Consider the following 17,927-nt stretch of genomic DNA (forward strand, 5'->3'; position numbering starts at 1 on the left):
CGAGGAGAGACGTGGCTGGGCGGCCTCGGCCCCTCCCTGACTCAGCCCCGCGGGGAGTGAGCCCGGAGGGAACGTTCTCTCCCCTCTGGCCGCCCAAGGCTCCCCGCCTTGCCCCCCGCTTTGCTCCCGGCCTTGCCGCCCCCCTCTCTGCCCCCCGCCCCCCCCCCCCCCCCCCGCTTCTCCAGCACTGCCTGGGGAACTCCGGCTCCCCCTCCGCAGCTCCGGGACGGACCCTTCTCTCCCGGCCCGGGGAGCTCCCCCTTCCTCCCCTCTCCTCCAGGGCATGGAAAGCCCGCCTCCGCCCGCCTGGGCCCCCCTCCCCTCTCTGCCCTTCCTCTCCCGCTCCGGCTTCTGCCTCCTCTTCCTCCTCGGCCCGGCCTCCTCTGAGCCCTCCGCCTCTCCGCCCTCCCCTGGGCCGCCCGGGGCTGATCATTAACGCGGCGGGCGGACGGAGCGGCGGCCCGGGCGCCGCAAAGAAGCGGGCAGCGAGCCCCCGACGGCCCCCGACGGCCCCCGACGGCCGCTTCTGCCATGGCCGGCCCCGCGCCCCCGCTGCCGTCCGAGCGCATCAGGAACGCCGCCGACATCTCCGTCATCGCCGTCTACTTCGCGGTGCTCCTCGCCGTGGGGCTGTGGGTAGGTCGCGGAGCGGCCCGAGGGCTGGGCGGCGGGAGCGGGGAGCGGGGAGCCGAGGGGCGGGGTTTGGAGCCTTCCCACAGCAACGTACTACTCGGAGGGGACAAGCCCTTCCATCCCATGGGGCCTCAGTTTCCCCAACTGTAAAACGAAGGGATGCACGTCCGCCTCTGACCTTTCATATCCTAGTCTGGTAGATGTGCCGCCGAGGCACACGCCGGATCTCCTGATGTCCCCGTCTCTGACGGGCTGGGCTCTAGGTCCCGGTCCTTGGACGTCCTCTGTTCTCGAGTCCTTCCCGGCTCCAGTATTTAGTGAGCCTAGACTCTGAGTGTGTGTGTGGGGGGGGATTGCGGCATCGTCCTTGATTTATCCCAGCGGCAGCTGGCCAGCTGTTTCCTTCTCCCGCAAAGCATTCAACAGGGAGGAGAAGCCTGGGAGTGAAGAGAAGAGGAGCAGGGTGGCTACAAAGGACCCGAAATCAGGGCTCTGAACGTCTGATTGAAGCTCTTGGGCCTTGGATTAGACGCTTCCCCTCTTGCAGCCTCAGTTTCCCCATGTGTAAAACAGAGGATAAGCTTTTCCAATCCACCCTCTTGCAGTCACCAAGCCTGCTAGAAATGGGAGGCGTCAAAGCTTTTCTTTCAAGTCTCAGTTTCCTCATCTGTAAAATGAAGCAGAGATAGGGCAGCTGGGTGGGGCAGTGGGTAGAGCCCCAGCCCTGGAGTCAGGAGGACCTGAGTTCAAATCTAGCCTCAGATACGTAACACTTCCTGGCTGTGTGACCCTGGGCAAGTCACTTAACCCCAATGGCCTCAGGGAAAAAAAATGAAGCAGAGATGCTACTATGTTTTTCCTGGCAAGATGGGCTGCTTAAAATCATAGATTTAAAAAGGGACTTTGGACAAACCCTTCACATTACAGACGAGGAAACTGAGTTCTGAAGACATTAAGTGACTTAAGTACAATTAACAGTAAGTGTCATACATGGGATTTGACCGCAGCTCCTCCATTGACAAATCTAATGCTTTTTATGTAAGGGCAGGACCAACCCACTCTTACCCTATTGGAGGGCGAGATCCTTGGGTAAAAAGAGCTGCACCCTCACTCCCAAACCCTCCTGTTCCGATTCACACAATAGAGACAGCCCGTCATCTGCCTGCACCCGGGTGCAACCCCTCCCGCCTCTGTCACACCTGGGTCAGGCCGGCCCCTTCTCAACCCTGGCATCCTCTGCTCCCACTCTATAGTTTACAGTTTCCCCTGGATCTCAGACCTCTCCCCGCAGCTCTCCTTCTATCTTCTGGCTTCACTCCCCCCCCCCCCCCCCCCAAGAGACTCTGGTCATTCCTTCCTGGGCTGGATGCTCCCAGGAAGCTGGGCCAGAAGGAGGAATGGAACTAGTCCTTGCTCCCGTCAGCACATCCAGGCCCTCCCTCTGCCATCTCTCTCAGCTACCCCTCCCTCTTGGAGATTTATGCGAGAAATCCCTTTCTCCTCTCTCCCCCCCCCCATTCAAAGCCTGATCACCAGTTCCCTGCTGACCCCCAAGAATTCAGCCCCCGATTCAAGGCCTTCCCCTTCACTTCATTTTTGCCCTTGAACTTGGGTACTTCAACTTGCAAGTTAATGACCCTTTGGGCCGCCTGGACAGCTTCTCTTTTCCCATGACCCGTTCCTTCACTCCGCACAAGACTGTCAAGACTTGGGCTTGGAAAAGAGCTTAGAGACTAAAATAAGTTTAGCTCCCTCGTTACACATACCAGGAAACTGATGTCGAAGGAAGTGAAGTGACTTGTCCAAAGTCACACAGCACTGATCCCACGACTGTGATTACACAAGTGGTTGACTTTCAGGATGGAGAATTCTGAAATCCCTCAGGGTTAGACCATCTTTCCCCTTAGCATCTCTCTCTCTTTGTCCCTCATTCCTCCTGAATCTATCTTCCTCTTCTCCAGCAGATGCAGGCCCTCTTACTATCACTCCTTTTCCGGCTTCTCTTTTCCGGCTTACCATTCTTGAGGTCACGGGTGGTCGGCCTGATGCTTTCGAATCCCTTGCTCCCTTGTCCTGTCAATGTTCATACCTCACCAAACCCCCACCGTTCCCCTCTTCTCCCACTAAACTCCAACTGCTGAACAGAGCTAAGAAAGTCCTATCCCTGAGGCAGCTGGATCCACTACTCATCACGTTCCCTAACCTCGACCGGCCCCTCACACAACAGAACAGTCCCTGTACTCCTCTCTACGTGAGCCTCTGTCTCTCTATAGCCTTCTTTTCTCAATCTCTTCTAAACTTCTCAAACTTCTCTTCTCTCCCTGATCCTTTCATAGTTCCCCCCTTTCTTCTCCAACCTGTCCAATCCAACTTCATCCCATAAATTATTGAGAAGAGAGAGGCTCTATGAGCTCCTTCTCAACCAATTTTCTTCTCACATCCTTTGTCTTCTCTTCATTCACACTATAATTCCTCTAGTGCAAACCCTTACAACTTTTCTCCTTTACTATTGCCATAGGGTCTCCCTGGATCTCTTCACTTCCAATCTCTCCTCTATCTAATCTATTCTTCCATATGGCTGATGAATTGATCAAGCTAAAGCGCAGAGCTGATCGTGTCATTTTTCCTGCTCCAGAAGCTTCTATGACTCACTATTGCCTCTAGGATCAAATAAACCCTCTTCTACTTAGCATTTAAAGCCCTTTACACCCTGGCTCCAGCCTCTCTTTCTAGGCTTATTTCACATTATTCCTCACTAGCCCCTCTCCAGTTAAGTCAAACTGGCCCGCTGGCTCTTCTCCTGTCACTATATTCTGTTTCCTGTCTCCATGACTTTGCACAGCCTGCACCCCATCCTTACAATGCCCTTCCTGATTCTCTCTGTCTCTCGGATCCTTCCTTCAAGTCTGATTCTGGCCCCCCCATCCTGATCCCCCAAAGTCTAGTCCCTTGCTTATAAACCCTTTTGCATATAGTTATGTTTACTTACCTGTATTTGTGTTGTTTCGAGATCAGCTGAGACAGTCCATGTGAGCTGTGCTCAAGGGAAGTCTTTCCCCCCAGTTACCCTGACCCCAGACTGGTCCTGTACGGAACATGCTGAGCCAACTGCCACAACGAGTCCAGATCACTGCTTGCTCTCCTCCTTCCCCACAGAGTAAAAATGTAACCAACAGCGGGAGTCAGGATTCTCTAGATTCCACAGGGGAACACAATATCGAGTGTCTTTTCTCCAGGACGTTCGTGTCCTATTTATAACCATCCAGAGCTCATTGATATGTGGAGAGACGGGGACCTTGGGGACAGGAAATTTGGGTTTGAGTCCCTACTTGCGCCATTTACTAGTTGTATGACCCTGGCTAAGTAATTTCTTGCTCTATAAGTCTCAGTTTTACTTTCTATTAAAATGGGGACACATTTCCCAAATAAGGTGATTGATAAAAATCATTCAGAATTCTAAAGGGTTGGAAATCACCTGGTTCAAACAATACCTGAGCAAGGAATCCTTCTATTAGACACTCACTGGGTTCTAGCCTTTGCTTAAAGACTTCCAGCATGAGAAAAACACTCTTGTCCTGGGTGACAGAGGAACTGTGTTCAAATCCTGCTTCTGATGCTCACTATTGCCTCTGAATGATATTAAACACAATCATTCATCTCCTCATGTCTCAGTTTCTCCAGCTGTCAAGTGATGCCTTGGGTAGATGGTCTCTAAGCTCCTTTCTAGCTTTAGATCTATGGTTCTTTTTTTTAATTAAAGTTTTTATTTACTAAACACATGCATGGGTAATTTTTCAACACTGATCCTTGCAAAGTCTTCTTTTCCAAATTTTCCCTCCTTCCCCCATCCCTCCCCTAGCTGACAGGTAGCCCAATACATGTTAAATATGTTAAAATATACATTAAATCCAATATATGTATACATATTTATACAGTTATCTTGCTGCACAAGAAAAATTGGATCAAGAAGGAAAAAAAACCTGAGAAAGAAAACAAAATGCAAGCAAATAACAGAAAGAGTGAGAATGCTCTGTTGTGTTCCACACTCAGTTCCCACAGTCCTCTCTCTGGCTGTAGATGGGTCTCTTCACCCTGAACAATTGGAACTGGTTTGAATCATCTCATTGTTGAAGAGAGCCATTAGATCTATGATTCTAAGTCTTTTGGCTCCTCTGAGCCCCATTTTCCTTACTTAGTAGGAGGCCATCTAGTCCAAGTCTTTCATTTCATAGATGAAAGAAATTCCAGGGTCGCATGTTACAGCAGAAATTTTGAGAGACTCAGGCCCTGAGTCTCTGAGACCAGTGCCCTTCCCAGGGCTCCATGCTGTTAGAGTTGCCTTCAGCTGATTGGGTCATTTCAGAGATGGAGTTATGTATCTAATAGGAAGGAGGTGCTTGGGTGGATTTTGATTTTTTTCAAGTAAATTTATTTATTTTAAAATACATATTTCTTTATGAATCATGTTAGGAGAGAAAAATCAGAGCAAAAGGGAAAAACCATGGGAGAGAGAAAAAAAAGAAGTGAATATATCATGTGCTCATTTACATTCAGTCTTAGTTCTTTTTCTGGATGCAGATGGCATTTTCTGTCCAAAGTCTAGTGGGATTGTCTTGGATCGATCACTGAACCGCTGAGAAGAACCAAGTCTTTCCTAGTTGATCATCACACATTCTTGCTATCATTGTGTACAATGTATTCCTGGTTCTGTTTGTTTCACTCAGTGTCAGTTCATGTGAATCTTTCCAGGCCTTTCTTAAATCAGTTTGTTCATCATTTTTTATAGAACATTAATATTCCATTACTTTTATATACCACAACTTATTCAGCCATTCGCCCATTGATGGGCATCTACTCGTTTTCTAATTCTTTGCTACCACAAAAAGAGCTGCTATATCTTTTTACATGTTGGTCCTTTCCCCTCCTTTATGATTTCCTTGGGATACAGATGCAGTAATAGCATTGCTGAGTCTAAGGGTATGCACAGTTTTTTAGCCCTTTGAGCATAGTTCCAAATTGCTCTCCAGAATGGTTAGATCTTCACAATTCCACCAATAATGCATCAGTGTCCCAGTTTTCCCACACCCCCTCCAACATTTATCATTGCCTTTTCCTGTCATGTTAGCCAATCTGAGAGGTGTAAGATGGCACCTCAGAGCTGTTTTAATTTGCATTTCTCTAATCAATATTGGTTTTTAGAACATTTTTTCATATAACTATAGATAGCTTTAACTTTGTCATCTGAAACTTGTCCGTTTGTATCCTTTGACAATTTATCAATTGGGGAAATGACTTGTATTCTTAGAAATTTGACTCAGTTCTTTATATATTTTAGAAATGAAACCTTTATAAGAAACACTGATTATAAAGGCTTTTTTCCAGCTTTGTACTTCCCTTTTAATCTTGTTTCTGCTGGTTTTGTTTGTGCAAAACCTTTTTAATTTAATGTAACCAAAATCGTCATTTTGCCTTTGGTAATGTTCTCTAGTTCTTCTCTGGTCATAAATTCCTCCTTTCTCTAAAGATCTGATAGGCAAATTATCCCTTCTTCTCCTTATTTGTTTATGATACCAGTCTTCATGCCCAAGTCATGTACCCATTTTGACCTTATTTTGTTATGGGAAGAAAGATATAGGTCTATGTCGAGTTTCTCGACATAGTAATGTCGACATTATTTTCCAGTTTTCCCAGCATTTTTTGTCAAATAGTGAGTTCTTATTCCAGAAGCTGGAGTTTGGGGGTTTATCAAATACTGGATTACTACAGACCTTGATTATTGTGTTGTGTGTTTCTAATCTATTCCACTGATCCACCACTTGATTTCTTAGCCATTACCAAATGGTTTTGATGACTGCTGCTTTACAATCCTGTTTTCGATTTGGTTCTGCTAACCCAGTTTGAATGGATTTTGAGATTTGCTGCTGAGGGTGACATGGAAGGTTGGATGGGGAAATGGTCCCAGAGTTTGGTGCTGACATTCTGGTTTTGAATAATCACTTAATGTTCCCTGATATCAGTTTTCTGCCAAATGAGGGGGATGGTCTTGGGAGAACCCCATGATCCTACAAGGCGATTGCTGTATGGAAAAGTCACTAGGGCTTACCGATCCCAGTTTAATTGCTGCCAGGATATTTCTTTTCCTTTCTTTTTCTAGACTATGAGAAAAACACGGAACACGCCGGGACAGGGCAAATGAGATCTTTCCGTTGGGCGGCTCAGTCTCAGAATTTAGCAGCCCACATTGTAGCCCTTTTCAGTATCTGAGTTTAAATTTGGTACTGAAATGTTCTCACCTTGTGTCCTGTGGGATCCCCGCCTTTCATATCAAGTGACTCATGAGCAATACAGTAGATCCCAGAAGGCCAATAATATGGATCTCGTTTCCTTGGAAAAGTTTCTAGCTAAACATCACATACCAGTGTATGCAGATGGGAGGTGAAATCAGGTCATTAAAATAAGGTTGAATTAGTAAAGAAGCTCCTCTAGAGCAGGGCCCTTTCTCTTTTGGTGTTATAGGGCCAGTCTGGTAAAGGCTATGGATCCTTTCTTGGAAGAGTGATCTTTAAAATAAAATACATGGGATGATGAAGGAAAACAATTATATTGAAATAAAGATGTCCTTTTTTCATGAAAATTCCTGGATCCCTTGGAATCGATCCTTGGGATCCTTTGGGGAGTCCAGGTTAAGACTCCAACTCTAGAGGCTGGCTGGTCCCTCCTGAAGATGTGCCTGCTGTCGGGATTTCAAAGTGTAGACCATTCAAGCAGGAAGTGCACCCATTTTATAGTGTAACCTTTCATTTACATGTGGGGAAACAGAAGCTTAGAAAGAGAAAGTAAATTGCATTGGATCAGATTGTCTCTGCAACTTTCTAATTGTGGGTAACTGAAAGAGGCATGAGGGAGCTTGGGGCATATGATCCAGTCAATATTACTTTTTGCATAAAATACCATCTCTCATTAAGTCAACAGAATAAATATTCGATTCACATTAATTAGCTTTTTTGTTGTTTTTTGGTCATTCATTTGGATCTTGCTGACCCCATGAGGATTTGCTTGGTAACAATGCTGGAGGGAAGCTAAACCATAGATGGGATCATGTAATTTTCCTGCTCAACAAGTTCCTGGACCTCTAGGATCAAATACATTATTTTACAGATGAGGAAACTGAGGCATACAGAGTTAAGTGACTTGCCCAGAGTCACACAGACACAAGTGTCTGTGATCAGATCTGAACTCAGGAGGATGTCTTCCTGATTCCAAACCCTGCTCTGTACTCTGAGCCATCTTGTTGTTCCAGTAGTTCCTTAATAAATGCTTATTGGCTGGCATATTGACTTTCTGAACTTGCTTCCAAGAGTATTTTCTCTTAATGTTATTATGTAAAGAGATAGTTCAGTGGATAGAGCTCTAGGTCTGAAATCAGGACCTAAGTTCAAATAAACTTCAGACCAGCACTAGTTGTGTGCCCCTGGCAAGCCATTCAATTCCTGTTTGCCTTAATCCATTGGAGAAGGAAATGGAGAATCATTCAAGTAACTTTGCTAGAAAATTTCAAATGGGGTCACAGAGGTATGTTTTTCTGGGTTAACTCAATAACCACAACAAAGGGCTCACTTAGGTGCCCAGGACTGTGCTAAGTGCCAGAGGTGCAAAGACCAGAGTAAAGACCATCCCCATCTTTAAGGAGTTTTCATTCTAATGGAAGAGCAACATGCAAAGGGCTGTGCTCATTTAAAAAATTAAAAAGTAAAAAATAAAAAATAGAAAAGTAAAAGAAAAATGTGTAAAAGGAAGGTTCTCTAAGAGGGAAGCTCTAGCTTTGTGAAGGACATTGCAGAGCTAAGATTTGAGTCTCCAGTGAGTCAGGGAAGCTGAGGAGGAGGTAAGGACCTTCCAGGCATGGGGCAGCCAAGGAAATGGTGCAGAACTGGGAACTGGAAGTTCCTGATTGAGGAACAGCAGGGAGGCCAGAGTAGCTGGAGAAAAAAAGGTCTAAAACTGAAAAGAGTCAGGGGATGTGGGATTGAAATGCCAAGTACAAGGCTGTCTATTTAATCCCGGAGGTAATAAGGAACCCCGCAAGAAGTCACATCTTCCCAACAACCTCAATGGTAATCAGTCTTTTTTAATTTAGCTTCACATTTGATCATCTGAAATTCTGATAGAAACAAAGGACTTCTTACAAGGACTTTGCTTTAAAAAAATAAATAAAGGGGGCAGCCAGATGGTTCAGTGGATAGAGCACCAACCCTAAAGTCAGGAGGACCTGACTTCAAACCTGGTCTCAGACACTTAACACTTCCTAGCTGTGCGACCCTGGGCAAATCACTTAACCTCAATTGCTTCAGCAAAAAAAAAAACTTAAAAAATTATAAATAATGAAAGTTATTGAAGGGAAAGGAGGGTTGAGGAGGGAGGTTGGGCAGAATGACACCTTTAGAGTCTTAAAATTCAGTGATTCTAGGTTTTTGAATGAAGCCATCCTGGATTATTCATCAGGTAGGTGGCTCAATGGATAGAAAATAGGTCCTATAATCAAGAATTCAGCCTCAGACACTTCCTAGCTGTGTGACATTGGGTAAGTTATTTAACCATGTTTGCCTCAGTTTCTTCATCTGTAAAATGAGGTGGAGAAGGACATCACAAATCACTTCAGTATGTTTGCCAAGAAAACCCCAGATAGGTCAATGAAGAGTCAGACAGGACAAACTGACGAAACAACAAATTCTGAGATTCATTCATAGCATAATATGATAAGATGTTGGTGGGAAGAATCTTCCTTTGCCTTTTTGGGGTGCGGCACTCATCATCTCTCAATGGTCTGGGTCCGGCTCTGTGGTGTGCCTTCAGTTCTTCTCTATCTGGTGTCCTGTTTGTTCCTTTCTACCCAGGCCATGTTGAAGACCAATCGCGGGACAGTGGGAGGCTTCTTCCTGGCTGGCAGGGACATGGTGTGGTGGCCGGTGAGTATGTCCCTCCATCCCCTTGTCATTTCCTTGAGAGGTGGCTATTTATCCTCTTCTTCAAGCTTCAAACTCAGGAAGCCTGAAACTCAGATCTGAAATAAAGGAAAGAGGAGAAAGGGTGGGCTTCCCTTCGGACCTCACCCAGAGCTCAATTCACCTTTTTATTTATTTATTTTTGTTTATAATGGAAAAGGGGTACAGGGGAAAGGAGTCTTGGGAGTTTACCTAATGCCCAGGAGAAGAAGAAAGAGGGGAATGTCTTGAGAGAAAGGCCCATGAGGATCTCAATGGGTTCCGTTCCCTTACTCTGCCCCTTCATCACTGATATTTCTTGGTCTAGGATTTCAGCTCCCATTAGAGACTCAACGGAAAGATTGTGGAGTCCAGTTCTTGTAGTGAAAAAGGGTGTGCAAACAGGGGCCAGGCGAAAGAATTCCTTATGAAATCTTCAAATTTATTTGTCAGAGAGAAAAAAAATATATATATATACATATATATAATTCCAATCCATATAGAACCAATACATAATATACTCTTTGATATTCCCGTATACATTCTAACAAGCCCAATCTACTGAGATGCAAATGGTTAAGCCCAGATTTTAGCCAATTCAACAGAAACGTAAATAGTTGTGAGACACATCAGAGCAATGTCCTCGCGTACATTTCTCTTTAGTCTCCACTGTGGACTGTTTTTCCTGTTCTAAGTTCCAAGGTGTGTCTTTGATCTACTATATAGACGAGTTTGCGTTTTGCTTTCGTGGCAAGGATCTTTATCAATATATATATTTTTTAAATGAAAAAAAGAATTTTTAAAAGATAGTTTTCCACATTCATTTTTCTGAAACTGTGTTCTGAAATTTTTTCCCTTTGTGAGTTCTTCCTTTGGTTTCCAGATTGGCGCCTCTCTCTTTGCCAGTAACATCGGCAGTGGCAGTTTCGTGGGCCTGGCAGGGACCGGCGCAGCCTCAGGGATTGCCGTGACCGTGCTCGAGACAAACGTAGGTGATGCATCCTTGGTGGTTTTCTCTTCCCCAGCATTACACGGGGACCACATGACCTCTAAAGTTTCTAACAGTTCTAAAGTGGTTGACTTTTAAAAAAAGTATATAAATTTTCTTATATCACCTTCATCTTCTGAGGTCCCCTCGTTGCCCCCCTCCACATAATCCCACCTCATGAAGAATAAAAGAGAAAAACCTTGAGGAAAAACTAAGCAATGTACCAGTCAATCTGACGGTACATGCAGTGTTTCTCACCCATAATTCCCCACCTCTGCAAACAAGAAAGAGAGGTACATTCTCCTATTTTTTGGGGGTGCAAGGTTAGCCCTCTCTTTATACATGTTCCATATTCAGCTGGAATTGTTTTGTTGTTCTTTCCTTGGGCCTATGAACTTCTGGCTTCAAATCCAGTTCTCTCTTCCCATCTTAGAGCTGCCTCAGTCTGAGAAACTTTATTCTTTGGGCTGAGGAAGCTTCCAGGGAGCAGTTTGCCAGCTACTGAGGGAACAAGTGAGCCACGTCTGTTCTCGGGCTAGGATGACAAACCCCCAAAGAGAATCACATGCACCAACTGGCCAGGTGCCCACACCAAATAGACTGGGAACAGCCAGAGTGACAAATAGGGAAACCCGGAGAAGAAGCTCTCCCCACAAATTTCACAGAGGCTCGGCCAAATTTCAAAGGCCAGATTCTCATTGGTTTCTTACTCGTGCTGGGTTCTGACAGGTTTCCCACGGGCTGCTGAATCTCAAACTATGTCCCTTATCTCAAAGTGGGAGAAGGATTCCGCATTTATTTGTGTATTCATTCAGCATTACTGGTTGTCTACCATGGTAGAGATCTGCATTGGCCGCGGGAGAGCAGAGAGAAATAAAAGTCCATTCCTCCCCTCCTGCAGCACATGGCCAGGGAGGAGGAAGAACTAAAACTCTGGCTAGCTGTAAGAATATGCCAGTGGCTAGAGCATTTTCCATGAAATCCCAGAATTTGTATTACACTTCTGTCTTTAATATCATAATTAATAACTAATGTCATTAATATCGAGTGACCCTGGGCTTAATGCCTTGGGTCTCAGTTTCTTCATCCTTAAAATAATGAGGGAATCTCATCTTTAAATGGGACCAGGTGACCTCAGAAATCCCTTTCAGCTTCAGATCCATGAGCCAATGTGAACAACTGTGGGAAGATCCTTTTCATCTCTGTGCCTCAGTTTCCTCATCTGTAAAATGAGAAGCTTAGATTCGATGGCTTCAAGGAATCCTTCCAACTTTGCAGTTGGAATTAGGCTTGGTGTAAGGAAAAACTTCCTAAGCATGAGAATTGTCCAGAAGTGGCAGTCTGCCTTGGGAGGTGGGGAGCTCTCCGACACAGAGGTTTCCAAGTAGAAGCTGAATGGAGAAATGTTGAATCCTTGGTCAGGCTTGGATTCGGCCAGTGATCTCTGAGGTCTCTGCCAGAATTCTATGCACCTACTCTCCCAAACTCACCCGGTTCACTCCCATAAATTTCCCTCTGGATACTGATCTCAGGGAACTGCACCTATTTAAAGATCTGAGAAGCTGACACACTAATGGACTGACTTCTGATCACTTATAGGCTCTTCTAGATGGATGGCACCAGTTTCCAACGATTCTCCTTATTTAACTGGCATTTAAAAAAACACCTACTGTGTGCCAGGTATCATGTTAGGTTCTGGACATTTACAAACGAGATCAAAACATCCCCTGCATTCAGAGAGGTACATCCTGCTGAAGGAAACAACATCTTCAGATACAAGGAAATACAAAGTAATTTTAAGGGGCATAAGCGCTGGAAGGAGGTAGCATTGACTTTAAATATGAAGGATGCTGGGAATCATCCTTCTGAGGCGAAGATGAGGAAGATGAGCATTGCAGGCATGAGAACTGACTTCTACAAGGCAGAGATGGAGCATGGAATATGAGATGCAGTACATCGGTCAGTGTGACTGTAGAGAGAAGGAACCTGAGGCACGGAGAAGGAAAAGGACTCACCCGATCACTCAGGCAGCAAGCATTTGCCAGGATGTGAATCCAGGTCTCCTGATCCTACATCCAGAGTTTTTCTAGAGTATCAAGTTGTATTCTAGGATATTCAAGCAGGAAGGAACCTTAGAGATCTTCTAGTCCTCTCCTTTACAGGGAAGGAAAGTGAGACCCAGAGAAAGTAAGAGACTAGACCAATGTCTAATGTATTCCTCCTGCCAAAGGCTATTTCCATTTTAAAAGGTGAATTTTAATGACTCTCTCTTAGAGACTAAAAATGTCACACTCATTGGAATGACTCTCAAGGTGAGTCCCATTTTGACCACATTGATGAAAGAAGTAAGAGAGCCCTTTCTTGGCAGTCACATTTCCCAATGCCCCTTTAAATCATAACATATGGGAATAGAAGGAAGAAACCCAGATATTGGGGAAGGAAGCACTGGCTGGGAGGACCAGTGAGAAGAAAAGTCTGATCCATATAAGATTCCTCCTCTTTTTTGCAGGGTTTGCCATTGCTGCTGGTCCTAGGTTGGATCTTTGTCCCCATTTACATCAAAGCAGGGGTGAGTATCCAAAGCCACGGGCCCTTTTTCCTCCCAAACTCTGCATCATTAATTCTCCTTACAACACACATGTAACATTATTTGCTCATTTTTATATAATGCTTTAAGTTTTCCAAATCTCTTTGGCTATAACAACACTGGAAGATGGATTGTACATGAGATTTTATTTTATTTTATTTTGATCCATAAATGAGAAAATTGAGTATCAAGAGAGACCAATTTACTTGCTCAAAGTCACTTACCTAGATGATATGAAAAGCAGGCCTTGAACTACGGTTGTCGGCTCCAGATCCCATGTTGGGGATATTCCCCTTCCACTCTATTCCTTGCATTGAAGTCACAGTGCTCAGAAAGTTTCCCATTCAGCCAAGGTCACTGCCCGCTGTCCCATGATGCTTTGTGGTGCATTGTGATTCTTGCTTTTTCCTCCCTGTGCAGGTGGTGACCATGCCTTCAGGAGTACCTGAAGAAGAGGTTTGGAGGGAAGAGGATTCAGATCTACTTCTCTGTCCTTTCCCTGTTCTCATCCGTGGCCATGAGGATCTCGGTGAGTCCATCTTGCCTCTGCATTTTGGTAGAATGTAAGTTCTGTAAGAACAGCTGCTGACTCCTTTCAGCCTCTGTCTCTCCATCGCCTGGCACAGTTCCTGGCACAGGGTATGTTCTTGATAAGTGCTGGTTGAATTGAACTTGGGATCTGCTACCCAATGTAGAAAGCCTGGTGTTTGAGAGCTGGGAGCTATCATCAGGTATCTTGAAAATAACTAGTGGTCCGATCTTGTGAACTTAATAGAGAGAAGAAGGCTAAAGTAAAGAGGAGCTGTCTCTGGTGCTAGAACGGAGAACCGGGGGCTGGCTTGTTATGGGATACTTAATTGATCCTGTTCTAGAAAATACCTCTCCATAGATTCTTGGTTGGCTCTGTGATCTCTCAGGTGATATGGGCAGCCTCCAAGGTAGCACTCTGTCAGCACCAAGGCCAGGGAAGGCAGTGAGGCTGGCTGCAGGGGATTTGCATGTGGACCCCTCTGGGGGCTTGTGGGCTTGGAACTAGCATTTTTAAGGAGGAAGAGCTGCTGATTAGTGCTTGTGGACTGGTAGGAGGGGCTACTCTTGTTGTCATTCAGTGATTGGGGAGGAAGAATCTTGAGAAACTAAAAATGTCAACCCCAATGGAATGACTCTCAGATGGGCCCCATTTTGGCCACACTGATGAAAGTTGCAAGAGAATTAAATAGATTTCTAGAATTATATAGATTTGGAAGGTACCTTAAAGGTTCTAGCCCAGCCTACTGATCTTGCAGATAAGGAAACCGAGACCTACAGAGGCTAAGGTCACACAAACAGCCAGTAGCAGTCACGATTTGACTTCATGTGCTCAGACACCAAGCCTGGGCTCTTCTCACCACTCTACTGCACTCTGAGGGCTCCAGGATCACATTGTTGGTCTTATTGAAGCATCGTGTGGGTTTCCTGGGATGATCTCTCAGGTGCCCTTCCAGTTCTAAAATGTTATGATTATTGGCAAACCACCTTCTTTCTCTGCCTCTGTCTAACACCAAGTTTCCAGCCATCCACCTGTCTCATTCTTCACAAGAAAAATGACTGGTCCAGATTCTTGCTTTTTAGCTGCCCATGAGCCAGCCATAGCCTGAAGGAGTGAAGCCTCCTAAATCCTGTTCAACCTGAGTCCTAACTACCACGTGCAAGCTGTATGAGCTTGAGCCAGTCTTTTCTTTTTCCTAGGCTTCATTTTCTCCCTGTTAAATAAGGGGGTTGGAATAAATGAGCAAATCTCAAAGTATAGTCTGAATGTCCTAGGGGTCCTTAAGATTCTTTCCAGGGGTCTGTGATGTCAAATATAATATAATAAACATAAATATATACATAATGAATATAACAAAATAAATATAATAACAGCTAAACAGCATAGTAAATAAAGTACTACACCTTGAGTTGGAAATTGCTGTTTAGTCATATCTGATTCTTGTTGAACCTATTTGGGGTTTTCTTGGCAAAGATACTAAAGTGGTTTTCCATTTCCTTCTCTAGTTCATTTTACAGATAAGGAAACTGAGTCAAACAGGGCACCCAGCTAGTCAGTGTCTTAGGCCAGATTTGAACTTAGAAAGAGGAGTTTTGCTATTTGCAGGCCCAGCACTCTAACTACCACACCACCTAGCTGCCCTGGTCTCAAAGTCCAGAGTTCTAATTTAGATTCAGATGTTTACTAGTTAGGTTCTATTTAATGTCCCTGTCAGCTCAGACGTCCTATCCTGTGTTGGAAGCACTGCACCGGACATAACTGGGGAAGAAAGCCAGGATCGCTACTTGCTGGAGCTGTCAGAGAGGGGTTAGTACCAGTCAGTTAGTCACTATGCATTTATTAAGTGCCCACCCTGTGTCAAGCATTGTGCTAAGGGCAGGTTAGAGTAGACAGTCTCTGAGATCCCTTCCAAAGGCCAAAGTCATGCTTCTGTGGCTAGGGAGGTAGCAGACCCTTGCCCTTTTTCTCAGTTAGACCTGGGTGTTGGGTTTAGTCCTGGGTGCCATCATTTATGAAGGACTTCAATAAGTTGGTGAATGTCCAAAGGAATACAAATAGGCTGAGGACAGTCAGAGGATCATGGGAATATCTGTGAGGGAAAGATCAAAAAGAACTTTATGGGAGAGGGGGTACTCACGCTAAAAGTTGATAAGGAGCAAGAGAGGCAAGGCAAGCCATTCCATTTTGGGATGCCTTTGGTTATTAGGAAGCTTTCCCTTACATTGGGCCAAAATTTGACCTTTACAGTCTCTAGCCTTTCTTTCCAATCAAGTAGAAGAAACCAGATCCCTCCTCCTGGATAACTTTAGTTGGCACTGAGGTCTCCTCTTTCTGACTGACTAGACTGCTGCCTAGACCATGTGTCTGGGCATTTCTAGATCCCGAATGTCAGAGCTAAAAGGCCTTTTGGTCCAGTCATTTCATTTTACAGATGGGAAAACTTAGGTCTAGAGACACTAAAGGATTCCCTTTATGTCACACAGTTAGTCAGAGCTTAAGGGCCAACTATTTCAATCTTCTAGCTTTACGAAAGAGAAAGGAAACATTACAAGGTTAGAAGGCAGCAAGGTTTTTTGGGAGAAAAGTTAAATAAGTTGTGACACATAAATGTGATGGAAAACTATTGTGTTCTACTGAGCCGGCTGATTTTGGAAAAACATGGAAAGCCTTGCATGAAATCTTGAAGAATAAAATGAAATCAAGGTAACTTTATATACAGTACAGTGATGTCTTTCAAAGAATAAGTCTGAATGACTATTTCACCAAACTAACCACAAAGGACCTATGAAGATGCTGTCCAGCTCCAGAGGAAAAAACTGATTAATAAAAGTATATATAGTATAGTTTTACCTATTTGTGTGTGCATTTGAGTTTAATGGTATTCTTCTCTAGCATGCAGTGGTGAGGAAGCAAGAAGAAATAAAAAGTGCACAGCAGAGAACAAAAGAAAATTTAGGAGAATCGAAAAGTAGGGTAGATTTGAAAACCATGTGAAGGTGAAGAAGTATTTATCACAGTTTTTTTTAAAGTAAACAATCTGAAATAGAAATTCATGCAGTTAGATGAATCTTCTCTGTATGTTGTTCTGTGTACATAGAAATGTTCTTTCCCCCCTTTTACTCTTTTTTGTATTTAAGTTCAAAATGAATAAAAATTTTAAAAATAAAATATAAAAGTATACAAATCCTTTATAAAATATTTTTTAAAAACCTTCAAAAAAAGAAGGCAGCAAGGCCCAGAGTCAGGACCTACTAGAGAAGTTATAGTACTTCCCATTTCTGCCTTAGTCAGAGGTATCTAGGATATGTGCTGGGCACTAGGACCACAGAGACAAAAATGGGGTTGTTCTTATTTTTAAAGATCTTATATTAAAAGAGGCAATGACTATGCTTATTTGATAGACAGAAGAAGCACTGACCTTGTTCAGTTTGGCCCGGTGGGCGAGAAAGACTGGAAGAAGTAACAGAAGTAAATGCTGGGGTGTTAGAGGGAATAACTGCTCAATAATTAGAGCTGTCCAGGAGGGGGGTGGGATGGCTACAGGCAGAGCCTAGAGAAGCACATGGAAGATCCATTGAAGTGGGCACTCTCATTGAGATATGGCAGGGGGTCAACCTCCTTGGTATTGTGGAACCCTTGGGTGATCTATCTTGTGCAGCCCAGGGATCCCTTCTCCAACTCAAGTTCAATGTAAAATAAGATTTATATAATGATGCAGAAAACTGATCATATTGAAACTTGCGTTATCTCTCTCAACTATCCCTCTGTCCCTGTATCTGTCTACCCATCCATTATCTACCCATCCATCCATCTATTTATCTATCCATGTCTATTTATCTGTCTTTGTCTATCTACTATCTAAATCTGTCTACCTATCTTTTATTTATTTATCTATCTGTGTCAGGCTACCTATCTATCGACCTACCTACCTACCCATCCATCCATCTATCTATCTATGTATCTTTCCTATCCTATCTAGCTATCTTATCATATCCTATTTTATCCATCCATCCATCCATCCACCTATCCATCCATCTCTCTATCTCTCTGTCTTTCTGTCTATCCCTCCTATCCATCTACCTGCCTATCTATCTCTCCCTGATTTATGCGTGGAACTCAGTAGCTTCTCTCAGTAGCCATGAATTCTTGCTTGTTGGAATTATGGGTACAGGTGCACCTTGAAACAGTTTATCCAGCACAGGAATGGGA

General features: G+C 44.3%; 1 protein-coding gene across 1 annotated transcript in view; it reads left to right on the top strand.

The window, feature by feature from the left end:
• Positions 1–432: 432 nt before the first annotated feature.
• The window catches only part of LOC100918714 (solute carrier family 5 member 4-like), a gene marked incomplete at its 5' end in the record, with an annotated part of 41,070 nt that continues 23,575 nt past the window's right edge, over positions 433–17,927 (top strand). Inside the window, 6 exon segments of the mRNA XM_031948947.1 lie at positions 433–636; positions 9,528–9,599; positions 10,498–10,602; positions 13,112–13,171; positions 13,610–13,624; positions 13,626–13,718. Of these exon segments, the coding sequence (XP_031804807.1) occupies positions 433–636; positions 9,528–9,599; positions 10,498–10,602; positions 13,112–13,171; positions 13,610–13,624; positions 13,626–13,718 (549 nt within the window).

This window comes from Sarcophilus harrisii, chromosome 1 (genome assembly GCF_902635505.1).
Source record: "Sarcophilus harrisii chromosome 1, mSarHar1.11, whole genome shotgun sequence".
NCBI lineage: Eukaryota > Metazoa > Chordata > Mammalia > Dasyuromorphia > Dasyuridae > Sarcophilus > Sarcophilus harrisii.